Source organism: Crocuta crocuta, unplaced genomic scaffold (assembly GCF_008692635.1).
Source record: "Crocuta crocuta isolate KB4526 unplaced genomic scaffold, BGI_CrCroc_1.0 scaffold564, whole genome shotgun sequence".
In the NCBI taxonomy this organism is placed as follows: Eukaryota; Metazoa; Chordata; class Mammalia; order Carnivora; family Hyaenidae; genus Crocuta; species Crocuta crocuta.
In genome coordinates, this window is record NW_027533010.1 from 1,663,393 (window position 1) to 1,684,925 (window position 21,533).

At 34.8% G+C, this 21,533-nt stretch overlaps 1 protein-coding gene across 1 annotated transcript in view; it reads right to left on the reverse strand.

Moving 5' to 3' along the window:
• Positions 1–21,533, reverse strand: part of PGAP1 (post-GPI attachment to proteins inositol deacylase 1) — a 73,900-nt gene that overhangs the window by 31,923 nt on the left and 20,444 nt on the right. Inside the window, exons 4-10 of the mRNA XM_077745775.1 lie at positions 16,746–16,917; positions 12,864–13,021; positions 9,798–9,850; positions 8,934–9,000; positions 5,188–5,293; positions 4,451–4,506; positions 2,704–2,787 (exon numbers count right to left, since the gene is read on the reverse strand). Of these exons, the coding sequence (XP_077601901.1) occupies positions 2,704–2,787; positions 4,451–4,506; positions 5,188–5,293; positions 8,934–9,000; positions 9,798–9,850; positions 12,864–13,021; positions 16,746–16,917 (696 nt within the window). The remainder of the gene's footprint in view (positions 1–2,703; positions 2,788–4,450; positions 4,507–5,187; positions 5,294–8,933; positions 9,001–9,797; positions 9,851–12,863; positions 13,022–16,745; positions 16,918–21,533) is intronic.

A 21,533-nucleotide genomic window follows, 5' to 3' on the forward strand; every position in this document is an offset into this window, starting at 1 on the left:
ATCTGTATAGCTTAGAAAAGAAAACTCTAAAGACCTCTAAGGATCCAACCCATTTTTGTAATGGGTTTTAAGGGAGCCTACCCTAAGATAACCCTTGATATGAAAGTTGCCAATATTCAGCACTATTTAGACCTTAGTGTATAGTGAATTCTGACTTATTAACAAATTGAAAAAGTATTATTCAAGCCCACCCTAAAACACCACGATTTATAATTTATAAGGTGTCAAAAGAACAACTTCAGGTCATCTAGTAAGCAGCCCTCACTCAATTAATTATAAAAATCATATCAAACTCTTAGAAAAAGTCACTCATGAAATGCCAACTAATTTCCAAGGTATATACAGAAAAAAATGCTACTTAATTATAAAATTTATAGATCTAAAAAGAAATCTATCTATAGTTAAAAAAAACCAATGTTCTCAATGGCTGCTAAAACTGTTAGGTGAAAAACTGATTAAGAACTTTATAAAATATATCATGCTGATACCATCCAACTCCACTGATAAGACTTTAGGTCACTAAAGTGGGACAATCAAATATAGATTTTCTGATAAGTACAGAGTTCTACTTATAAAACATATTTGCCACAAAAAAAATGATAATTAAAAATTAATCAAGATTCTTAATTTACAGAAAACATAAGGGATAGAAATATATGTAAAATGATACCACAAGAGGGGCACCTGGGTGGCTCAGCTGATTAAGCATCAGACTTTGGCTCAGGTCATGATCTCACAGTTTGTGAGTTCAAGCCCCACATCAGGCTCTGTGCTGTCACACAGAGCCTGCTTTGGATCCTCTGTCTTCCTCTCTCTACCATGCTCACGTTCTCTCTCTCTCTCTCTAAAATAAACAAACATTTAAAAAAATGATCCCACAAGAATACAGTGAGCTAGAGGAGCCTGGGTGGCTCAGTCAGCTGAGCATCAGACTCTTGATTTCAGCTCAGGTCATGATCTCTTGGTTCCTGAGATTGAGCCCTTGTATTGGGGGGAGGCAGGAGTCTCACTCTCTCCCTCTCTGTCCCACCCGCACTTGGCTCTCTCAAAATAAATAAACTTAAAAAAAAAAAAAAAGAATATAGTCAGCTAAACCCAGAATATGGGAATTCTGTAGAACATATAACCTATTTTCTTAAACGAATAAATGGCAGAGGTGAGGGGAGTGGCTGTTATAAAAGAGACTGAGGATCCATGAACCATGCAGTATGTGTACTTTTTAGATTCTGATTCAAAAAAACCAACTTAGAATTAATTGAACAAGAGGAAAATTGAACATGGACTGGATATCACATGATATTAAGACATAAGTAATTAATTTCATTGGATGAAATAATGGTATTAGAGTAACATGCATAATTCTTATCTCTTAGAAAAACACATTTAAGTATTTAAGGATGAAATGATAAAATGCCTAGAATTTGCTTTAAAAATGCTTCAGTCAAAAAAATGAGGAAAGGATAAATAAGAATGGCAATGTTGTTAAAGTTATGTGATGATTATGTGAGATTTCATTATCATATTCTACTTTTCTATGATTGAAAACTTCTATAATATAATTGAAAGATTTAACAAATTCCCTACATGACTTTATGCTAATCAATACCCATAGACCTTAAATTACAGAAAAGGGATCCTCCAATAAGCCAAATGGATAATTTGAACTTTATCAAGGATTTTTCTCAATATAATACTAACATTGTGATTTGGAATTTAATATTAAGTGAGTTTGGATATTTTAAGACAGCAGTCTAAGGGCCAGATTCTCCGAAGATAAACTGCCCAAACAGACTTTAGGCTAAGAGATGCTAGTTTCTGTGAGAAATGCAAAACTCTGGTCATCCCACTAAAATTAATTTTCATTAGCACCTATCCCACAATGCTTGCCTATAATCTTTTCCGAAGATTTTACATTCTTTCTGAAGATAATACAATGACAGGATTTACCAACGCAGTGACATATGAGATTCTAGTTCTAAAGAATACAAATAATCCAACAAAAGGGACAAAAGGAAATAAATTATGAAAGATGCATAGATAAAGTGATCCTGGGAAATGCAAAAAAAATTTTTTTTCAAAAAAAGAGGGAAAAGAACTCAAATTGGGAAACAAGTTCCTGAAAGTAAGAAATGCTGATAAATTATTAAATTTTTACTTAAATATTCCTAATATAACAAAGGCATGCTATAGCATCTAACACATTTTTTTTTACAAGGCCTAACATATTAGGTACTCATTAAAAAGAAATAATCACATTGTTAACTCAAGTCTAGATAACACTGTAACAAAAAGTATTTTAGAAAATGTTTGGTATAAAAAACCCTGCAATTTTAGTATGGTAGCCAATGGAAAAACAGTATTTACTTCATACAGAACAGCTTTGTTTAAATAGATCTGTTCTTTAAAGTACTAATAAAATTTTAGAATTAAAGGAGATTTGAACTGAATTCCTTCATCCTAAATATAGTGAAAGGCAGAAAAACAGGGTGAAAGACCTAAACTAGAGCCAAGAGTATAATTTCATAGTAAATTATCAAAGAAACATGGATTAGTATTTTTTAATCAAAACTCTGTTCCAGACAAATATTTTTCAACTTATCAGATTTAATTAATAGCTCATAGCTACAGAGATCTATTAGATATTAATCAAATCTTTTAAAAACCTCAACTTTAAATGTATATAAAATGTACCAATTGTCTTACCAGCATGGTGCTCTGACAATATACATGAGTGTAGATTTTTCTATGATTTTCAAGAGGAAATGTAAAATATATCTTATCAGATTCCTAAAAAAAAAAAAAAAGCAAAACATAATAAAACTATCAAGAGAATAGATAAATTCATCATTCAAACATCCAGATAAAGCAATCAGTAATTATTCTAGTTTTATCATTCTTGGTGTTGTTAAGAACCAATATTCTAGCAGTGGAAAATGTAAGACAGATGTAAGACAGGGGTTTCAAGTACCCTGTAGTCCTGAATTTGTCCTGGAAATATCAGTATAAATGAATATTTTTTTGTTTGGGTTGGAATTTTGGCCTTATGACGAAGATAAAATACATTTCTTAACTCTGTCCACTGAAAAGGCCTAGAAATGCTAACCTCCAAGTCATAAACATCTTTGGTGCCCAAACTATGGTTTCTAGACACCAAATAATAATAAGAGTCCCTTAGAGAAAATACGGATTCAAGGTTTGGGGCAGGAAATGTGCAAAATGAATTCAAGTATCTTCTCATACTAGATAGGGAAGAAACTACCAAAGACAACTAAAGAGTAGCTTTATCAAAAAGATTCAGAAGCCTAACTTGAAATGCCTTCCACTGGTCAAAGACAGAACAATTTTAATAGTTTAGATGGAAATACAAACATGTTTAAAGTATGAGTTCATAATAAAACTAGAAGAAAAATCCCCAAAACCATTTATGATCACTGATGGAGGAGGTTTGGAGCCAACTTGCTTTTCTGAAAACCAGGAAATCTAAGAGCCAAAGATCTAAGCAATTATAGTTTTTTCCTTTTGTGATATGTTCCCCTTCTGATAAACTTAGATGAGAAACTTCCCAATATGGTGCTCCTCTTGATAAAAAGAAAAATTAGGGGTGCCTGAGTGGCTTAGTCGGTTAAGCGTCCGACTTTCGCTTGGGTCATGATCNAAGAAAAATTAATCAAATTAGAGTGTCAGCATTTTTGCATCCTCCTAAATGAATTAATGACTCTAGGCATTCTTTGTCAATAGCTGCTAACATCACAAAAAAAGAATCTAGCCAAAACAGAAGCTGAATCTGATCAAGCAACTAAATCTGATCCACAAACGAAGTCACAAGAAAAGAGTAGACAAAGGAATATATAATTTTTTTTTTTTTTTACCAAATGACCAAAAACTTTTATTTGACTAAATTCTATTTCATGCATAAGCATGACAGTCTCCCCTGTTTATTAGACTTTGGCAATAGAAAAAAACAAGCAGCCTTATACAGAACAGTGACAATGCCAAGGGTGAGGGTGGTCTACAGTTTCACTGTAGGATAAATATATGTATTTTTAAAAGGCCTCTCTCCCTTTGGCCATATCAACTCTCAGTTCATGCAATCAGCAAAATAAGACTGTGTGAAACTCCTTAGGAGAAATGACTTGTTTTTTCAACAAATAAGCTGCAAGGAAAAGGGGTAGAAGTATGAGAGATTAAAAGAGGAATAAGAGACATATCAACAAATGACAATATGTGGATATTTGTATTCTCATTTAAACAAACTGAGAAACAAAAAAATTTGACAATTATGATAAAAGTGGATAAATGAACACTAACTAGATATTACTAAGGAATTTTCATTAAATTGTTTTAATGTGGGAAAATAATAGTTATCTTTTTAAAAGAGTCTTAAACTTTTAAAGACAAATACTAAAATTTTTTTAAAAAGTAAAAAAAAATCCATTAATGGTATACTTACATTGTAAGCCACATAGGTCCATTTGGACACTTTTACTGGAACCCACATAGATGTCACTAAGGTAAAGGAAATTAATTTGTTTGCCTTGTTTTTGAAATATTAAACAATTTTTTTACTGAATGCTCATAAAATATACATTTTTTGAAACACTTCTCAATTTCAGCAGGATTTGAAAAAGAAGTGATTTCCTGAACAATGGCTATTTTAAAATAAAAAATCTAGTAAGATGTTATCCATATACTCATCAGCAACTAGCATTCACATCAAGTAAAGCATCTTAAATTTATCTGGTGTCTTTAACTCTAATAAAGTATCAATAAAAAGGAAATAAATTATTTGATTTTCAAAGTGAGTATGACAGGTAGTTTATTAACAGCAAAAGATATGCTGTTATACTAAAGGAAGACTGAAAAATGACTGATATTGAAAACTTAAGATTAATTAAAGTATTTTATGTAACTGTCAGAATAGAGACATTTAACTCTATCTTTAAAATTTTTCTACTTGTCATATTATTTTCAGGACAAAATTTTTATCAGCAACATCATATAAATTGTTTTCCTACTTTTTCTCTTCCTTAATCAAGAACCTCATAAGAAACTATCACAGAAAAATTAATAAGATATAATAGGATTAGAGTACCTGAAATATCAAAGTTTCAAAGACTTTGCTAATAATTTACCTAAAAATAATAATAAAAACTTGATTTAAAATAAAAACATGTTATTGCCACCAACCTGTTAAGTCAGAAATTATTGCTGGATTTTCTTCAAAGTGTTTTGCTGGGTGTCTTATAAAGTGGTGATTCAAAACTGACAATTTCTTCTTGGGATTTTGAGTTATCTAGAAAGAATAATGATACATGCTGCATCTTTTTGTATCTACTGTGATAGTTCAATAAAACTTTGCTTCAAATAATAATGGCAAGAGCCAACAGTTACATACTCTGTGTCAGGCACTATTCTAAGTATTTAAGCATCACAAGAGCTCTAGGAGATAATAACTACTATATCTGCATTTTTCAAAGAAACAAAAGCACACAGAAACTAAGGAACTTGCCTAAGGTCACACTCCTATTCAGAGTCTGGGTCAGGATTCCGACCCAAGTAGTCTGGATCCAGAGCCCATGATATCAACCATTATGCAATAGTGCGTCTCAAGTAACAGTTAAAACCTACAAAGGTATATAGAGTCAGATGAGAACTTAAGAGATTCTCCAGACTAGTGATTCCAACACATTAGTTTCCAAATTCAGGCCAGTGCCAATCCCACAACAAAGAATTCACTGGTCATTAAAGAAAATATGAACTGCCAACTGCACTTCCTTGGAAACTGCTTGCCTTGCCTCTACTCTTACTTTTATTGTGTCTAACTGTCCTTTCTTTCATTAAATGAAAATGAGAGCATACAACAGGACTTTTTATTGCCTGTTTTAAAATATTGTAGCACAATAAATATCTACAACTTTATACCAGTTTCTACCTTAAAGAAAAAAAAAATACTGGGTATAAAATCCATTTAGAATCTACCGCTATTCAATTCTCTAGTTTAAGCACGGAGACTCTGACAGGTTAAGTGATTTTCTCAATGACATAGCGAGAGGATAAAAAAGAAATGACAGTGAGGACCCACGTCTAGCAAATCTTTTCAATCCCTTAGGAAATCACCTTTTGCTTGAATATTTATTTCTAACTTGCTCTTTTGGAAGTTAGTACATTCCAATTTTAACAATTCTTATGAGGAGAATGCTCTGCCATATCTGATTCCTTGTTACTTTGACATATTAAGTTAGCGGCCAGCCCTTCAAGAAATTAAAGAGCAATAAAACATTTCTTTACAGATTAAACAATTTCAAAAAAAAATCAACTGTTTTTCATAGAATTATTTCAAACCCTTTACCACCCTGTCTTCCCCAGATAAACTCAAGTTTGTTAATGTCCTCCTTATAATACAACATACAAAATAGAATACAGTTCTTCAGATATTGTATAACTACAGTAGAGGATACTGAAATTTATCTTCATTGATGCAAACTCAATAGTTCAATAAACTCAATCTCATATAAAACTAATTCTGACTTTTTTTATTTTTTNCCCAATTCTGACTTTTTTTAAAGCAGTCACATCTGTTTACAGCAATTAAAAGTAATAAATAGGTCTTTCTGCCAAAAATTTTAGGTAAGTCAGGACTTTCCCTCCTTACTCATTCTAGGGAATCTATCCATTCATAAGTTTTCAGCTATGACTTTTATTTATTTTTTTTGACATTTTTTTAACGTTTGTTTATTTTTGAAAGAGAGGCAGAGCATGAGTCAGAGAAGGGCAGAGAGAGAGGGGACACAGAATCCGAAGCAGGCTCCAGGCTCTGAACTGTCACTCCAGAGCCCAATGCAGGGCTCAAACTCCCAAGTGACTGAGCCACCCAAGTGCCCCTGAGCTAGGTCTTTTATGATAACATCAGAAATTATTGTCTAATTCTGATTCCTTCATACTACATGTTTGGGATTAAAGAAAGGTAGCGATCATATCGTAACTTTTTATTGCCTAATATTTGGTCGAGTCTACTTATATATAGTGAGTTTGTGAAATAGAACTCAGTTTCATATTCTGATTCTTAGTAATATTAGTTATAAAAAATTTCTCATGTCTCTTAAAATGTGTCTGTAAAATACTTATCTATCCAGAATTATAACTTATTACACACTAGTATTAAAATTTTCTCATCTCAGGATTTAATGGAAAACAAGATTAGAATTAGTTTTATGTAGTGTTTCAACTATACTTCAATTAAAAAATAGCTTTATGTACAATTTTTAAGTATTAAACCTGTCTCTGATATTAATGTTCTTCATGGGCTGAAATGAGTTTTCTCCCTAAGCCTACCAAATGTCATTCCAAATACAACCTGGTCTTGCAATTTTAAGGGATTCTATTATTGTATCTAGTTGCACTCTCTCAAACTAAAAACCAATGACCATAGTTAAGACTCACAATTAAAACAAGGTTGAAAAACTGAAAAATGTTTGCATTCTATGGCCAATTCAGTGTTAATGCTATAAAGTTGATTTATTTTAATAAATATCTAACTTAAATACAGTATCTTGTGGCTTAAAATGTAGTAAAACACAACAATCTGGGTCTCCCTTTTTTTTGGTGCGGGGGGTCTCTTTTATTGCATTCTTCAGGAGAGAGGTAAATACTTAATCTACTAGTAGTTCTGCAGCTTTCTGAAGGGTTAAGGAAAAAACACAAACACTACCCCACTTCCAACAGAGAAAGCAAAAGAGCAAAGTTCTAGATACAATAAGGAAAGCATTACCTAGAGATCTATTAAGAGGCCACCCATACTAGTCTCTCAAAGAATTGGAGCCTTCAAGGGAAAGAATCCAAAAATATCTGAGCTGAATACTTTGTCATAATGAAGAAAACTACCTAATGTACAAGGAACTTTTTCTTCAAAAGAAGCCACAAGCACAGTTCTCAAAACATGTTTCTATAAAACAGTGAAGGACTCCAAGATGACCTGAGGTTTAAAAAATGGCTGCTTTAAGATGAAAAATAGCAGTACATTCCCAGTACATTATCACAGAAAAATAGATAAGTTCATTCCCTGAATTTTGCTGGAATCCTTGGTGCCCACTACTATATAAATGCTGGCAGACAAGAAACTATAAAGGGCACTATGACTTCCAGGTGTCCTGCTAATTGAACAACTTGGAAAATCACTAGCCTAGAGAGTTTATAAGTGTAATCTCATTACAGAAAAGGTTCAACTTCTAGAAGTACATAATTTAAGTTTTGGCCAGAGTGGGTTATTCAATAAATTCAATGATAGGAATACCTTTTCCTATCAGAAAGGTAAAGATGGTTTTTTAAAAAGAATTAAACAAAAACGTCTAATGAGACAGATCATGAAGTCTACAATGTGTTACTAAGAAAAAAAAAGGCTTGTAGTAAGTATTTTCCTTAAAGTTAAAAGGATGTATATCAAATTTTAAACAAGTAAAAAGGAAAAACTGGGGGAACATTTAAAGTATTCTTTCACTTTTTTACTTTCATTGCATTCAATTAATTATTAATAGTGATCAAAGTATTATCAGATAAAAATAAAGAGATTTCTATTTTGAAACTAACTGCTGTTGATATATGGCTTCTACTTTTATGAAAGTAAAAAAAATGTATTAAATCCATCCCTGCTGAGGGTGCTTGGGTGGCTCAGTCAGTTAGCGTCCGACTTTGGCTCAGCTCATGATCTCATGGTTTGTTAGGTTCGAGCCTCATGTCAGGCTCTGTGCTGACAGCTCAGGGCCTGGAGCCTGCTTCAGATTGTGTCTCCCCCTCTCTCAGCCCCTCCCATGCTCATGTTCTGTCTCTGTCTCTCAATAATAAATAAACGTTAAAAAATTTTTTTGAAAAAAATAAATCTATCCCTGCTGTAACAAAAGCTTTTACTTTACTGAATATTTAATTTTAAAAATACATACTTGTTTAGTATCAGCATCAATAAGATCAAAGAATGCTCGAATTGTAGTCAGTTGCAATTGTTTACACCTAAAAAATGAAGTTACAAATGAAACTTTCTTTAATATACTTTTGATACAAACATGCATAATTCTATTATTTAATGGAATATCTGGGTTTCTTTTACTGCTCTAAACTCTAAAAGTATTTAACAAATCATTATTATTAAGTATATTTCTTAAAGTTGAAACATAAAAATAAAGCAAATTAAATCTTCCTGGATGTTTGACAGTGGAACTAACAGAGTCCTTCTGTTTTCCCTAAGTTTTCTTGTCTACTTCAGCTACAGGCAACCATCTGCCCCATCTTTGTATGTCTGAACTATTGTGCTTCTTGTAGACACCATTGACTGCACAGCCAGAGGAAAGTGAAAAAAGAATCTTTAAGCTTAAACATAGAGGGATAAGATAACTAGGGTCTATGTATTTCTTACTCTTATTTAATCTATTTACATAAAGGATAAATCTAATTCCTACTTCGTTTTCCATGTACTGTTCTAGAATAGTCAATGCTATATTCATCAAGTTCCTGAGTTTGGTGATTGGCCAAGAGCTCACAGGTTCTATAGCAAATACCTTTGATTTTGGTAAACTATGATAAACTCTAAAATTTTGATATTTGAGTCTAGCTTCATTTGAGATTGATGCTATTGGTTCTTCAAGAAATGATTTTACAGGTTGTCAAACTGAGACAAAAACCAAGGTTAGAGTTCTCAGTACTTAAGTCAGTCTTTCTCCCATACTTTATTTTTGGATAAAGTTCTAATTAATGCACTGATGAGAAAAAAGGAGCACCACAAATCACCAAAATAAGTTATATTAACTTACCACACAATGGACAGGTGGTCTGTTGAGACCCAGGTCTTAGGCACTGCTGAACTCTAAAAGGGCAGGAAAGAAAAAATCCAACTTAAGAAAAGCACATTTCTTATTCTCTAAAAGGTCTGAAATTCTCATAAGCTAATATTTAGAAACATGTAACATTAGTTTCACTATTTTATGATGCACAGACATATTAAAGTGATGCATTCTTATAAAAGGTGATCCAAAAATATTAAGGTAGTCCCTGCATAAAATCATTCTGTCATTACTCCTTAGTCAAGCTTAAATTACCCTTTAAAAATTATTAAAGTATCCACAGACTCCTTATTGAAGCTTAAGGTCTAATTCTATTACTCTTAATAGAGGCTTAGTTTATGATTCCTTAATAAATCACAATTATTTTAGTAATTTCAGTTCTGATTAGACTATCCCTTGATAAATTCTAAGATGTTACTTCTTAATCAGGTGTGCTTAAGAAATACCCATACTTGGGGAGATTTTTCAAAATAAACATGACTGATCACAATTCTAAAACTATTAAATCAGACTCTTACAAGTAGGGCCCAGGGTTATTTATTTGGAAAAAAAAAATCCCTAGATTAGGAATATACACTACTAGCAAGAGACAGAATAGCAAAAGGTTCCTAAAAATATATAACCATTTGAAGAAAGCTTCCTGGCAATGGCACTGTACCCTCTTCAAGAACTAGGGACTCCTTTCCATACCAGGTAATGACTTCCTTCCCTGTGAATAGCATCTCATGTACAACAGGGAAACATTAAGTAAATCTGATTATTATTTTTCAGAGTATCTCTCTTTGCATTTAAGAAAAGGTTGCTTACTGTCAGCCTGGGTCCCTTAACTGAACTCCTTCAAAAACCTCCCACCAACTTAAATACATATTTAGGGTAGTTATAGGAGAAAACGTAAATTTGTATAGTGTTTAAGTGTCAATATTGGATGAGTGTATATCACAGTATTTCAGTCTACCTTACTAATGCAATCAAAGTCTCTAACTTAATTTTCCTATTTCCAGTAGATGTAAATGTCAATTAACTATTTTTGAGATAATCATTAAAAAATGGTTACTTCTTAATAATTATTTTTTAAAGTAAACATACATGTAGATATATAAAAGACTATAAACTATTTAGAAGACTAAAACACTAAATAAAATTAAGACAATAACCAGCTTTGGGAAAATTCCATTAAGAGGTAAAATATTTTTATCAGAGATACAGAATCACAAGCTCCTCAAACAACAAATTATGAATTGCATTAGAAAAGAGGGACATGGACAGACACACGCACGCACGCGCGCGCGCACACACATACACACACACAAAGAAACCAAAGTTCTTTAAAAGATAAGCTGCAAGAAAGGACATCAATATAGCATCATGTTCCAACCAAGTCTAGGAAACAATACATCAAATTTTATACGACTAAAATATCTGTGTTTACTAAAGGGTTGATATATTATGTTTGAGGACTTCAAGCAACTATCTGCCCAAAACGTTCAACATCAAACAAGATTCATACTAATAATGAGATCTGAGAGATTCTCCAATTTAGTTTCAAAGCTATTATATGGTTATATCACCACTCCTCCAGTAATAAGAAAATGCTGGGTAATTGCAGAATGGGTTAATAACTGTTGTTCTATGTGTGGCAAGTATTCAATAATACTTGTTCAATAAGTGAACAGTAATCTAAGGTGGAGCAATAGATGAACTGAGTAAGGGACTATTTGAGAAAATAACAACCATGAAACAAAGCACGATCTCCTAAAAAGCAAAAGGAGCTCTATGGACTTTTTTAGAAATTAAGTTATATGGGGCACCCGGGTGGCTCAGTTGATTAGGTTGTCTAACTCTTGATTTTGGCTCAGATCATGAATTCAAGGTTCATGGGTTTGAGCCCCACTCTGGGCTCTATACTAACAGCACTGAGCCTGCTTGGGATGCTCTCTCTCCCTCTTTCTGCCCCTCTCCCGTGTGTACTCTCTCTCAAAATAAATAAGCTTAAAAAATTATTAAAAAAAAAAGAAATTAAGTTATATTTGGAGATGATGTATACATTATGTAGATGTACACATGTATACACACTACGTATTATATCTACATACTGTGTAGAGTTAAAAAGTTAAGATGATAACTGAAGATGTCAAGGTAACAAATATAAGAAATAATATAAACCCTAAAAGGAAACTTGAACTCACTTTACTGTATACTAGTTAAAGAGCAAATACTTGATGTCCTAGCAGAGAAGAATAACTAGCAATTTAATCAGTCAGGGTTCTGTCTTATTATCAAAGCTGCTTTTTAAAAATTTTTTTATTAAATTTTTTTTTAACATTTATTTATTATTGACAGACAGAGACAGAGCATGAGCATGGGAGGGGCAGAGAGAAGAAGAGACACAGAATCTGAACCAGGNGTCATAATTTCACAGTTTGTGGGTTTGGGCCCTGCGTTAGGCTCTGTGCTGACAGCTCAGAGCCTGGCTCTGGTTTCAGATTCTGTGTCTCCACCCCACCCCACCCCCGTCTTCCCCCTTCCCCACTCGCACTCTGTCTCTCTCTCTCAAAAAGAAACATAAAAAAAAATAATAAAAAAAACTGGTAAACCTTGATTCAAGTTTAACACTCAAGAGTATGTGATATGCTTGATATTCCACTTCCATTGCATATAGCACACCACTCAGATTTAAGAAGGGGCCCTTGGACTTCAGTCTGCAAATTCTTATAATTAAAACTCTCAGCAATGGGTAGATATTTATTTTGACAAGAAACAATTATTCTTACAAGTCACTTTCATAAATAAGTCATTTTCATAAACTTTCTAAGGTCCTTTTCACTTTCTATGGACATATGCACCTATGGCTCTGCCTTCCCAACATATTCATTCTTTTATATTCTGTCTGTCTCACACACCAATGTGCACACACACACACACACATAGCACTACACCAACTCAGTAGTCATTTTCAAGCAAGTACATATTTTTCCTTTCACACCCCACTGTATCCATCCTGTTACTATTTCAGTAGAATCTTAAAAAAAAGATTACCACAACAGATAAGGCACTGGCATGATGGCTTAATTTTGGTAGAAAAGTCAGTCCTGAACGAACTTGGTAATCCCGAAATCCTCCAGCTACGGAAAGTGTGGTGAAATTTATGTGTCTAGCATTTAGAATCCAATAGTTGTTTACAGTCATATAAAAATCTGGTAGGAAATAAAGACACACATTAAAAATTAGTTGTCATTCCTGAAACAATAAAGTATCTATGATACTAATACTAAACTGAATTTCTGTTTAAGCTGTACTGAACTGTCTATAAACAATGTTATTCACATTTCTTGTTTTTGGTAAAGTTGGTATCTTTATACACAGTCTGTTTTCCCATTATATCAGACTACAAATACTAAGAGTTGCTAAACGTCTCAATAAAGAAAAAAGATATCCAACCTTTATTAGTTGTGACAAGTCCAAACACAAACAAGTCTCTAAATCCCACAAAGGTGCTGCGAGATTATGAGGCACACAGTGTAATAAGGAGAAACCTCTAAAATTCTACCAAAGATAGGGGCGCCTGGGTGGCTTAGCCGGTTAAGCGTCCGACTTTCGCTTAGGTCATGATCTCGCGGTTCATGGGTTCAAGCCCCGCGTCGGGCTCTGTGCTGACTGCCAGCTCAGAGCCTGGAGCCTGTTTCAGTCTGTGACTCCCTCTCTCTCTGACCCTCCCCTGCTCACGCTGTCTCTCTCTCTCTCCTAGAAATAAGTAAAACATTAAAAAAAAAATTAAAAAAAAAAATAAATAAAATTCTACCAAAGATAAAGTTCACAATACTAAACTATTGTAGATCTTCCTAATCATGGCAGTATGAAAGATTAGCAGCTCTCTACTATGGCCAGTTACCACCATACAAAGTACTATTTAAGTGCTAAAAATACAATCAGGGCAACGACAATCATTTTAGTCTTGGGACTCGATGCTGCTATGGAAAAATCTAAGGGTTAAGAAGGTTCTACTCATGGAGTACCTGGGTGGCTCAGTTGGTTGAGTGTCTGACTCTTGCTTTTGGCAGTCTGTGAGACTGAGGCCCACAGTGGGCTCTGTGCTGACAACATGGAACCTGCTTGGGATTCTCTCTCCCTGTCTGCCCCTCCCCTACTTGTGTGTCCTCTTTCTTTCTTTCTTTCTCTCTCAAAATAAATAAATAAAGTTAAAAAAAAAGTTACACTCATTTAGTTTAAGTAACAAGTAGCTCAATGGGAAGAATCTGCAATTTTTCTACTTTTTCTATGGAAGATGAAAAAAATAGTGTCAAAGATTTGAGGCCAAGGCAGGGGAGTTCTCATTTCCTTTTCTGATTATCAAACCTTAATGTATTTTTATCCTGGCATTTGATCCTATTGAGGGCTTCAAATATTTTGGAACAGCAAACTCCTCCCATTAAAGATCTCAGCAGTATTTACTTAGAATATGACTAAGCAGACCCATTCCTAACATCTGCAGGGCCTGGGACAAGAGTAATGAGGTATACATGCTGTATGTCTAAATATATGTCTAAATATTTAAAAGTAAAAATTCCAGCTAACAAACTGTTAAATCAACTATCTCTGTCTACCTTGACAAATATATATCTTCAAAATAACCTGGAAGACCAAGTTCAAATTACAAGTTCCAGGATACCTCAGAGACCTAGATTATGACAGCACAGGAAGAGCAGATCTCTGACCTATTACTGTACTATTGTCTCCTCTTCCCATCCCAATTTCATCCTGTATAACAAGGTAAAAATACCCAAGTTCTACCTGTACCTCATGCAGAGCCATCCCTTAGCCACAACTCAAGTTTACCTATCTGCCCTCAGAACAGATCCAGGTGAGAGGCCCACACAGGCCATGGAAGAAAAGTCTGCAGGTAGGGTTACCTGGATCGTGGTCCAGAAGTAAAAGCACAGCTGCAAGTAGGGAGGCTGCTTGGCCTATATACTTCTCACCTTGTGGGGAATGGCAGTGCCAGGGACCCCTAAAGTGCACAGCCCAGTGTACAGCTTCCATTCCCCTATGGAAGGGCAGTTTTCCATCAAGTATAAACAGGGAATGCACTTCAGGAGGTCATACAGGTCTCTCAAAAACCTAAGATCTGCCACACCTTGAACTATTGTTTTTTTCATTCTAATTTTGGCATACTGAAATATGAAGTAAATACAGAATAAATAAGAAAGAGGATTGCTAATTACTGAAAAGGCACCATGACCTTAAGAATTGCTTTCAGCCTGGAGTGCCTGGGTGGCTCAGTGGGTTAAGTGTCCGACTTCGGCTCAGGTCATGATCTCACAGTTCGTGGGTTTGAGCCCTGAGTCGGGCTCTGTGCTGACAGCTAGCTCAGAGCCTGGAGCCTGCTTCAGATTCTGTATCTCCCTCTCTCTCTGACCCTCCCCTGCTCACACACTCTCTCTCTCTTAGAAATTAAAACAAAAAAAAAAAAATTAAAAAAAAAGAATTGCTTTCAGCCTGAACCTTTTAGAGACAAACCCTCACTAGCCTTCAAAAACAGTAAAATTAGACTCTTTTGAAAGCTCTTGCTTTTTTAAGATGTATTCTGGTAATTTTAATTTACCATACATGGCTCATCCACATAAAATGTAATTTAAAAAATTTTCTCAATTGTGGTGACAAGTATTATGACTATGCCTTTCAATTTTTTTCTAAATCTATAGGTCATTTGTAATTATTAGAATTATTAAAGCAAATTTAAGCAACTTCACTAAAACTAAAAATTTATAGTGAAAGATTTCTATAAGCAAAGTTTTAAATGTAATAAATGAAATGAAAAAATTAAACTTCACTGTAGGTACTGCTGTACCAGATATTCCAGCAAATAAATTATTCTTGGCAATGTTATGTTAAAATGGGTACTTTGGTTTGGAGTCGCTAAGGTGTATTTCTCATTTTCATCACAATTAAGACAATGAAAATTTTGAGAGGGTAAGAAATGGTGTAAATTTACTGATCAGGCAAAAGAATTCTTTTTCAAAGACTTTCTTCTGTCATATAATATTTCAATAAACAGTGAAGATAATACTTTTTTTTTGAATGTTTATTTATTTATTTTGAGAAAGAGAGCAGGAGTGGGGGAGAGGTAGAGAAAGGGAGAGGGAGAATCCCAAGCAGGCTCCATACCCAGCACAGAGCTGGACACGGGGCTTAACCTGATGACTGTGAGATCATGACCTTCACTGAAATCAAGAGTCAGATGCTCAAGCAACTGAGCCACCCAGGCACCCCAACACTAGACTCTTCTTTAAACATGTGGGTAATAATGTGTCTTTATTTCCTTTATAGTCCTTACCTATCTGAAAGGACTGCTCTAAGCCTCAAGTGAAATAATAACACATCATGTAAAGTCCTTAATACAACACCCAAAGTATAGCAAAATATAGTAATAAGTATTAGCAATTCTATCTCAAATTCTAAATTTGTTTAAAAATCTATTTAAAATTTACATGGTGACTTATTTATTTTAAAACAAGGCATTTCTACTGTTCTACTTAAAATATAAGCTTATTCTGAATAGAATACTAGAAGAGTTGACAAAACACAGGAAGTTTAATAAACATACTTTAAGAGACAGAGTCATCCCCAAGAGTAACTAAACTGAAGCCCAAGTGTCTAGGGATTATAAGATACCTGCTCTCCACTGTAAGATGCTACTGACAGAGAAAACTAACAAAAGTTTCAATTATTAGCCTAAGCTGAAAGTCACAAAGAAAGATGCTCAGAAAATGGAGGTGTTAATTTGAAACTGCGCTGCTTCACACATGGATAAATCTACAGCACACTCTAAAGACTTTACAGTAGATGTAAATATTTGTTTAATTTTGTTTAATTTTAAACAATAATAAGGAGGTCACTTAGTGTTTATCTAGTAGTACTTACCTGTTATGAAACGATCTAATGGCATCACAGGAGCAACATGAGGTGTAGCTTGTGTAATAAGAAGATTTATCAGATCATGTTTAAAATTTTTCAATGTAAGCAGTGCTCTTGCAACAAGGCCCCCCATAGAATGACCAATTATTGCCACACTTTTTGGAGCAAATTCTTGACCCTATTAAGAAAAATCACCAAGGCATAATGAAGGCTTAATATCATTAACAAAAATTCAAAATCCTTTCCTCTACATATGAGCAATTTTACAGAAAAAAGAAAATTAAACTACTTATATAAACTTGCATAAGAGAGAGAAATATATTTTCATTTATTTCTAATTTATATATATTATTATTTTGTATTCTGCCAAATATTTTTAATAGCTATGCTTTGGTTTTCTGAACCAAAATCAGAACCTTTGGTCTAGTGTATCATGTCTTACCATTTGTTATACTGGATGTAAAAGGTATAATTATTATTTGGTTTATACCAGACTATTAGATTTTATAGCACAGAAATCAGAACATTTATTTGAAACTGAAAACATCACAAAATTCAGGACAATTATGGTTGCCATAGGAATATCGTACCTCATCATATTGACAGATCTTATCAAAAGTTAATTCTCTATTGTGTATCTGGGTTTAAAAAGAAACCAGCATTCCAAAACATTTATTTATTCACTGACAATTACATATTTTAGTTTTAAAATAAGCACTGCTTTTTAAAAAATCTTTTCTGTCTCCATATAGTATTCCTAGTTTCACTACCAAACTTTTGCTTATCACCCTCCACATTGATCTTTCATCTATGCCTTCTCTCATAACTATGAATAAATTGGACCTTTTACACAAAAAAATTAACATAATAAGCCAGGGACTATTATCCTTATAATGGACTGCATATAAGTTGGCTTTGGGATACAGTCTGGGACCTTAGATTCTGGGATTTCTCCATAATTTCCTAAATGGTAAAAATGGCTCACTGTCTTGCAAATAATATGGTTTATACTATATACCTGCTGTCCTTCTGGTTGGGATTTTAGTACACGCTAGGCACAGGGTGTCTACATGACCAGCCCTCAGTAAACTCTATAAGCACTAAATTTCTCATGAGCTTCTCTCACAGACAACACTTCATGCATCACAATTCCTTGCTGCAGGAATTAAATGGATCTAGTGTAACGCCCCTGAAAGGACATTTGGAGACTTGCACCTGGCTTCCTTTGGACTTCAACCCATGCACCTTTTCTTTATTCATTTTGCTTTGTATCTTTTCATTGTAACAAATCATAACCATGAAAACAACTACGTGCTGAGTCCTATGAATACTTCTGGACAATCACCAAGCCTAGGTGTGGTCTTGGTGATCCCCAACACAGAGCTGATCTTAAAAAACGCCAAACCCTCCATTTGTGCTCTGAAACCCATCCCCTTCTGTCTTCTCAAGCACATCACTCCAGCAATTCTTCTCATTTTTTTCTTGCATTGTTGTTTCTCCCTCTCTACCAGGTCTTTCTTGCTAGTATAAAAATATAATATTATTCTCCCTTAAAAAATAAAAACTATTTTGGGGCGCCTGGGTGGCTCAGTTGATTAAGCATCTGACTTCGACTCAGGTCATGATCCTGCAGTTTGTGGGTTTGAGCCCCGTGTCAGGCCCTGTGCTAATAGCTCAGCCTGGAGTTTGCTTCGGATTCTATGTCTCCCTCTGTCTCTGTCCCTCCCCTACTCATGCTCTGTCTCTCTCTCAAAAATAAACAAACATTAAAATTAAAAAAATAAAATAAAATAAAAACTTTTGACACCAACTTTGCCCTTAGCACATCTTTCTCTACATCTCTGTAGTGTAACTCTTCAAAATGAACTGCCTGTACAGTAGGCAACTGCTGTCTCCAATTTCTCAATTTCCATACACTCTTACACCCACTCCAATTAGGCTTTCACTTCAACACTCCTCCAAAATTGTTATCAAGTCACCAAGGAATCTAATGGTCGATTCTCAATCCTCATCTTACATGAACTATCAACAGGATTTGACATAGATCACTTCTTCCTCTTTGAAATAATTTATGTGGATTCCTTGACAATATATTATCTTGGTTCTCCTCTTACCTCACTGGCTAATTCTTTTTAGTCTCTTGCTCTTTCTTGCTGTTTGTTTCCTTCTCATCTCCCCCATTTCTCTCTCTCTTTTTTTTAACATTTACTTTATTTTACAGAGAGAGAGAGAGACAGAGTGTAAGCAGAAAAAGGGCAGAGAGAGGGAGACACAGAATCTAAAGCAGGATCCAACCTCCGAGCTGTCAGCACAAAGCCCAACGCAGGGCTTGAACTCATGAACTGGAGATCATTAACTGAGCCAAAGTCGGATGCTTAACCAACTGAGCCACCGAGGCACCCTACCCCCATCTCTTAATATGGGAGTGACTCAGGCCTTAGTCCTTAGGTCTCTTTCCTATCTTTTTTTTAAACATTTTTTTAATATTTACTTATTTTTGGGAGACAGAGAGACAGAGTCCAAGCATGAGAAGGGCAGAGAGGGAGACCCAGAATCTGAAGCAGGCTCCAGGCTCTAAGTCGTCAGCACAGAGCCTAATGTGGGACTCGAACCCACAAAGCACGGGATCATGACCTGGGCCGAAGTCGGATGCTTAACCAACTGAGCCACCCAGGCACCCCACTTCTCTTTCCTATCTTGACTCCATAGTGATCTCATCCAATCTTCTGGCTTTAAATACATCCATATACTGTCAAACCTCAAGTTATTATCTCCAGACTGGACATCTTCTCTTGAACTCTAACCTTAAATTCCAATCACATCCTAACTACATGTGGGATATCAAACATGCATGTTAAATCAAACCTGTCTAAAACTAAACTATTAATTTCCTCCAAATCTATTCCTCCTACGGTTTCTACCATCTTAGGTAATGGCATTTCAATCCTTCTAGTTGTTCAGCCAAATACTCTGGGTCCTTCTAAATTCTTTTTGTTTCACACTGCCCTTCCATATCTGATCTGGCAGCAACCTTGTTGCTTTTAAGACTTATACCACTCTGGGGCACCTGGGTGGCTTAGTCGGTTAAGCGTCCGACTTTCGCTCGGGTCATGATCTCGCGGTTTGTGGGTTTGAGCCCCGCGTTGGGCTCTGTGCTGACTGCCAGCTCAGAGCCTGGAGCCTGTTTCAGTCTGTGACTCCCTCTCTCTCTGACCCTCCCCTGCTCACGCTGTCTCCCTCTCTCTCTCTCCTAGAAATAAATATTAAAAAAAAAAAAAAAAAGACTTATACCACTCTGACTACTTCTTATCACCTCCAGTGCTACCAACTTGATTTAAACCACCATTATTCATGCGTTAATTATTGCAATGAGCTCTTAACTGGTCTCTTTACTTCCACTCTCATGTCCCTTCAGTTTATCCTTGAAACTAACCACAGAATAATATCATTAAAACCTAAATCTGGACATGTCATTGCTTTGCTCAAAAATCTCAGCAGTGTCTTTCCCTATCATTTCAAGTAGAAGTTAACATTCTTAAAATTGCCTACAAGACTCTAAAATTTGTCCCCCCCACCCCAAATTTTCCTTTACTAACTTATTTGAATAAGTCTGCTCCAGCCACATCAGTCTCCTTGTTTTTCTTCTAATACAGCTCACATGTGCTAGTCTCACATATTTCATCTGCTTCCTCTATCTGAAGTACTTTTTTCCTAAATACTCTCATGTCCTCTAATTTATAATAAATTGTATGCTTCTCAGTACAGATCTCTGCTGGGCACCCTTATTTGTAATTGCAGTCCTCTACCCTTTGTTCCCTATGTCCCTTTCCTATTTTGTTTTACCTCTTGGCATTCATGAAGAATAAATGAGGTTTTCTCCATGTAAAATGTTCTCTCACTTTCCCACACTCAAATTCTTTTTTTTTTTTTAATTTTTTTTTTAATGTTTTATTTATTTCTAGGAGAGAGAGAGAGAGACAGCGTGAGCCTGGGAGGGTCAGAGAGAGAGAGGTAGTGACAGACTCTGAAACAGGCTCCAGGCTCTGAGCTGGCAGTCAGCACAGAGCCCGACACGGGGCTCGAACCCACGAACCGCGAGATCATGACCTAAGCGAAAAGTCAGACGCTTAACCGACTAAGCCACTCAGGCGCCCCTCCCACACTCAAATTCTATCCATTCAACAAAATTCAGTTGTCTCGAACTCCTATAGTACCTGGTTGTAACAGGAATCTTATGTTCTAAAAGCTTCAACTTAAAAGGGAGTATACTAGCTCTATTGTAAAATTTAGTATGTAGTCATTAGGGAAAATATGAAAACAAAAATACAGAAGGGAAAAAACTACCAAGTATAACACATTAAAGATATGCTTATTTATTGTGAATGACATTTACGGAGATAAATTTCATTCTGTAAAAACATACTTATCTTATCTGATATAGATATCAAATACATAAAAGATCCTGTGCCTAATTTGGCTTGTCTCCTTCTATAATATCCAGTACAGATTTAAGTTTTAAAAATACTTGCTACTGAAGTAACTTTAAAATGTTGGCTAATGCAAGGAACCATGATGTCTAAATTTCATTTTCAAGATAGACAGGAATATCATATTGCCTGAATTTTACTATAGGTACATAGTTAAGTCTTCAAGTCAGGCAGTGCAAGTTCTCCAACACTGTTCTTTTTCAAGACAGTTTGGCTTTATCAGGTACTTTGCATTTCCACATAAGTTTGTCAACTTTTATATAAAAACATCTGCTGGTATTTTCATTTGTACTGCATTAAATCTACT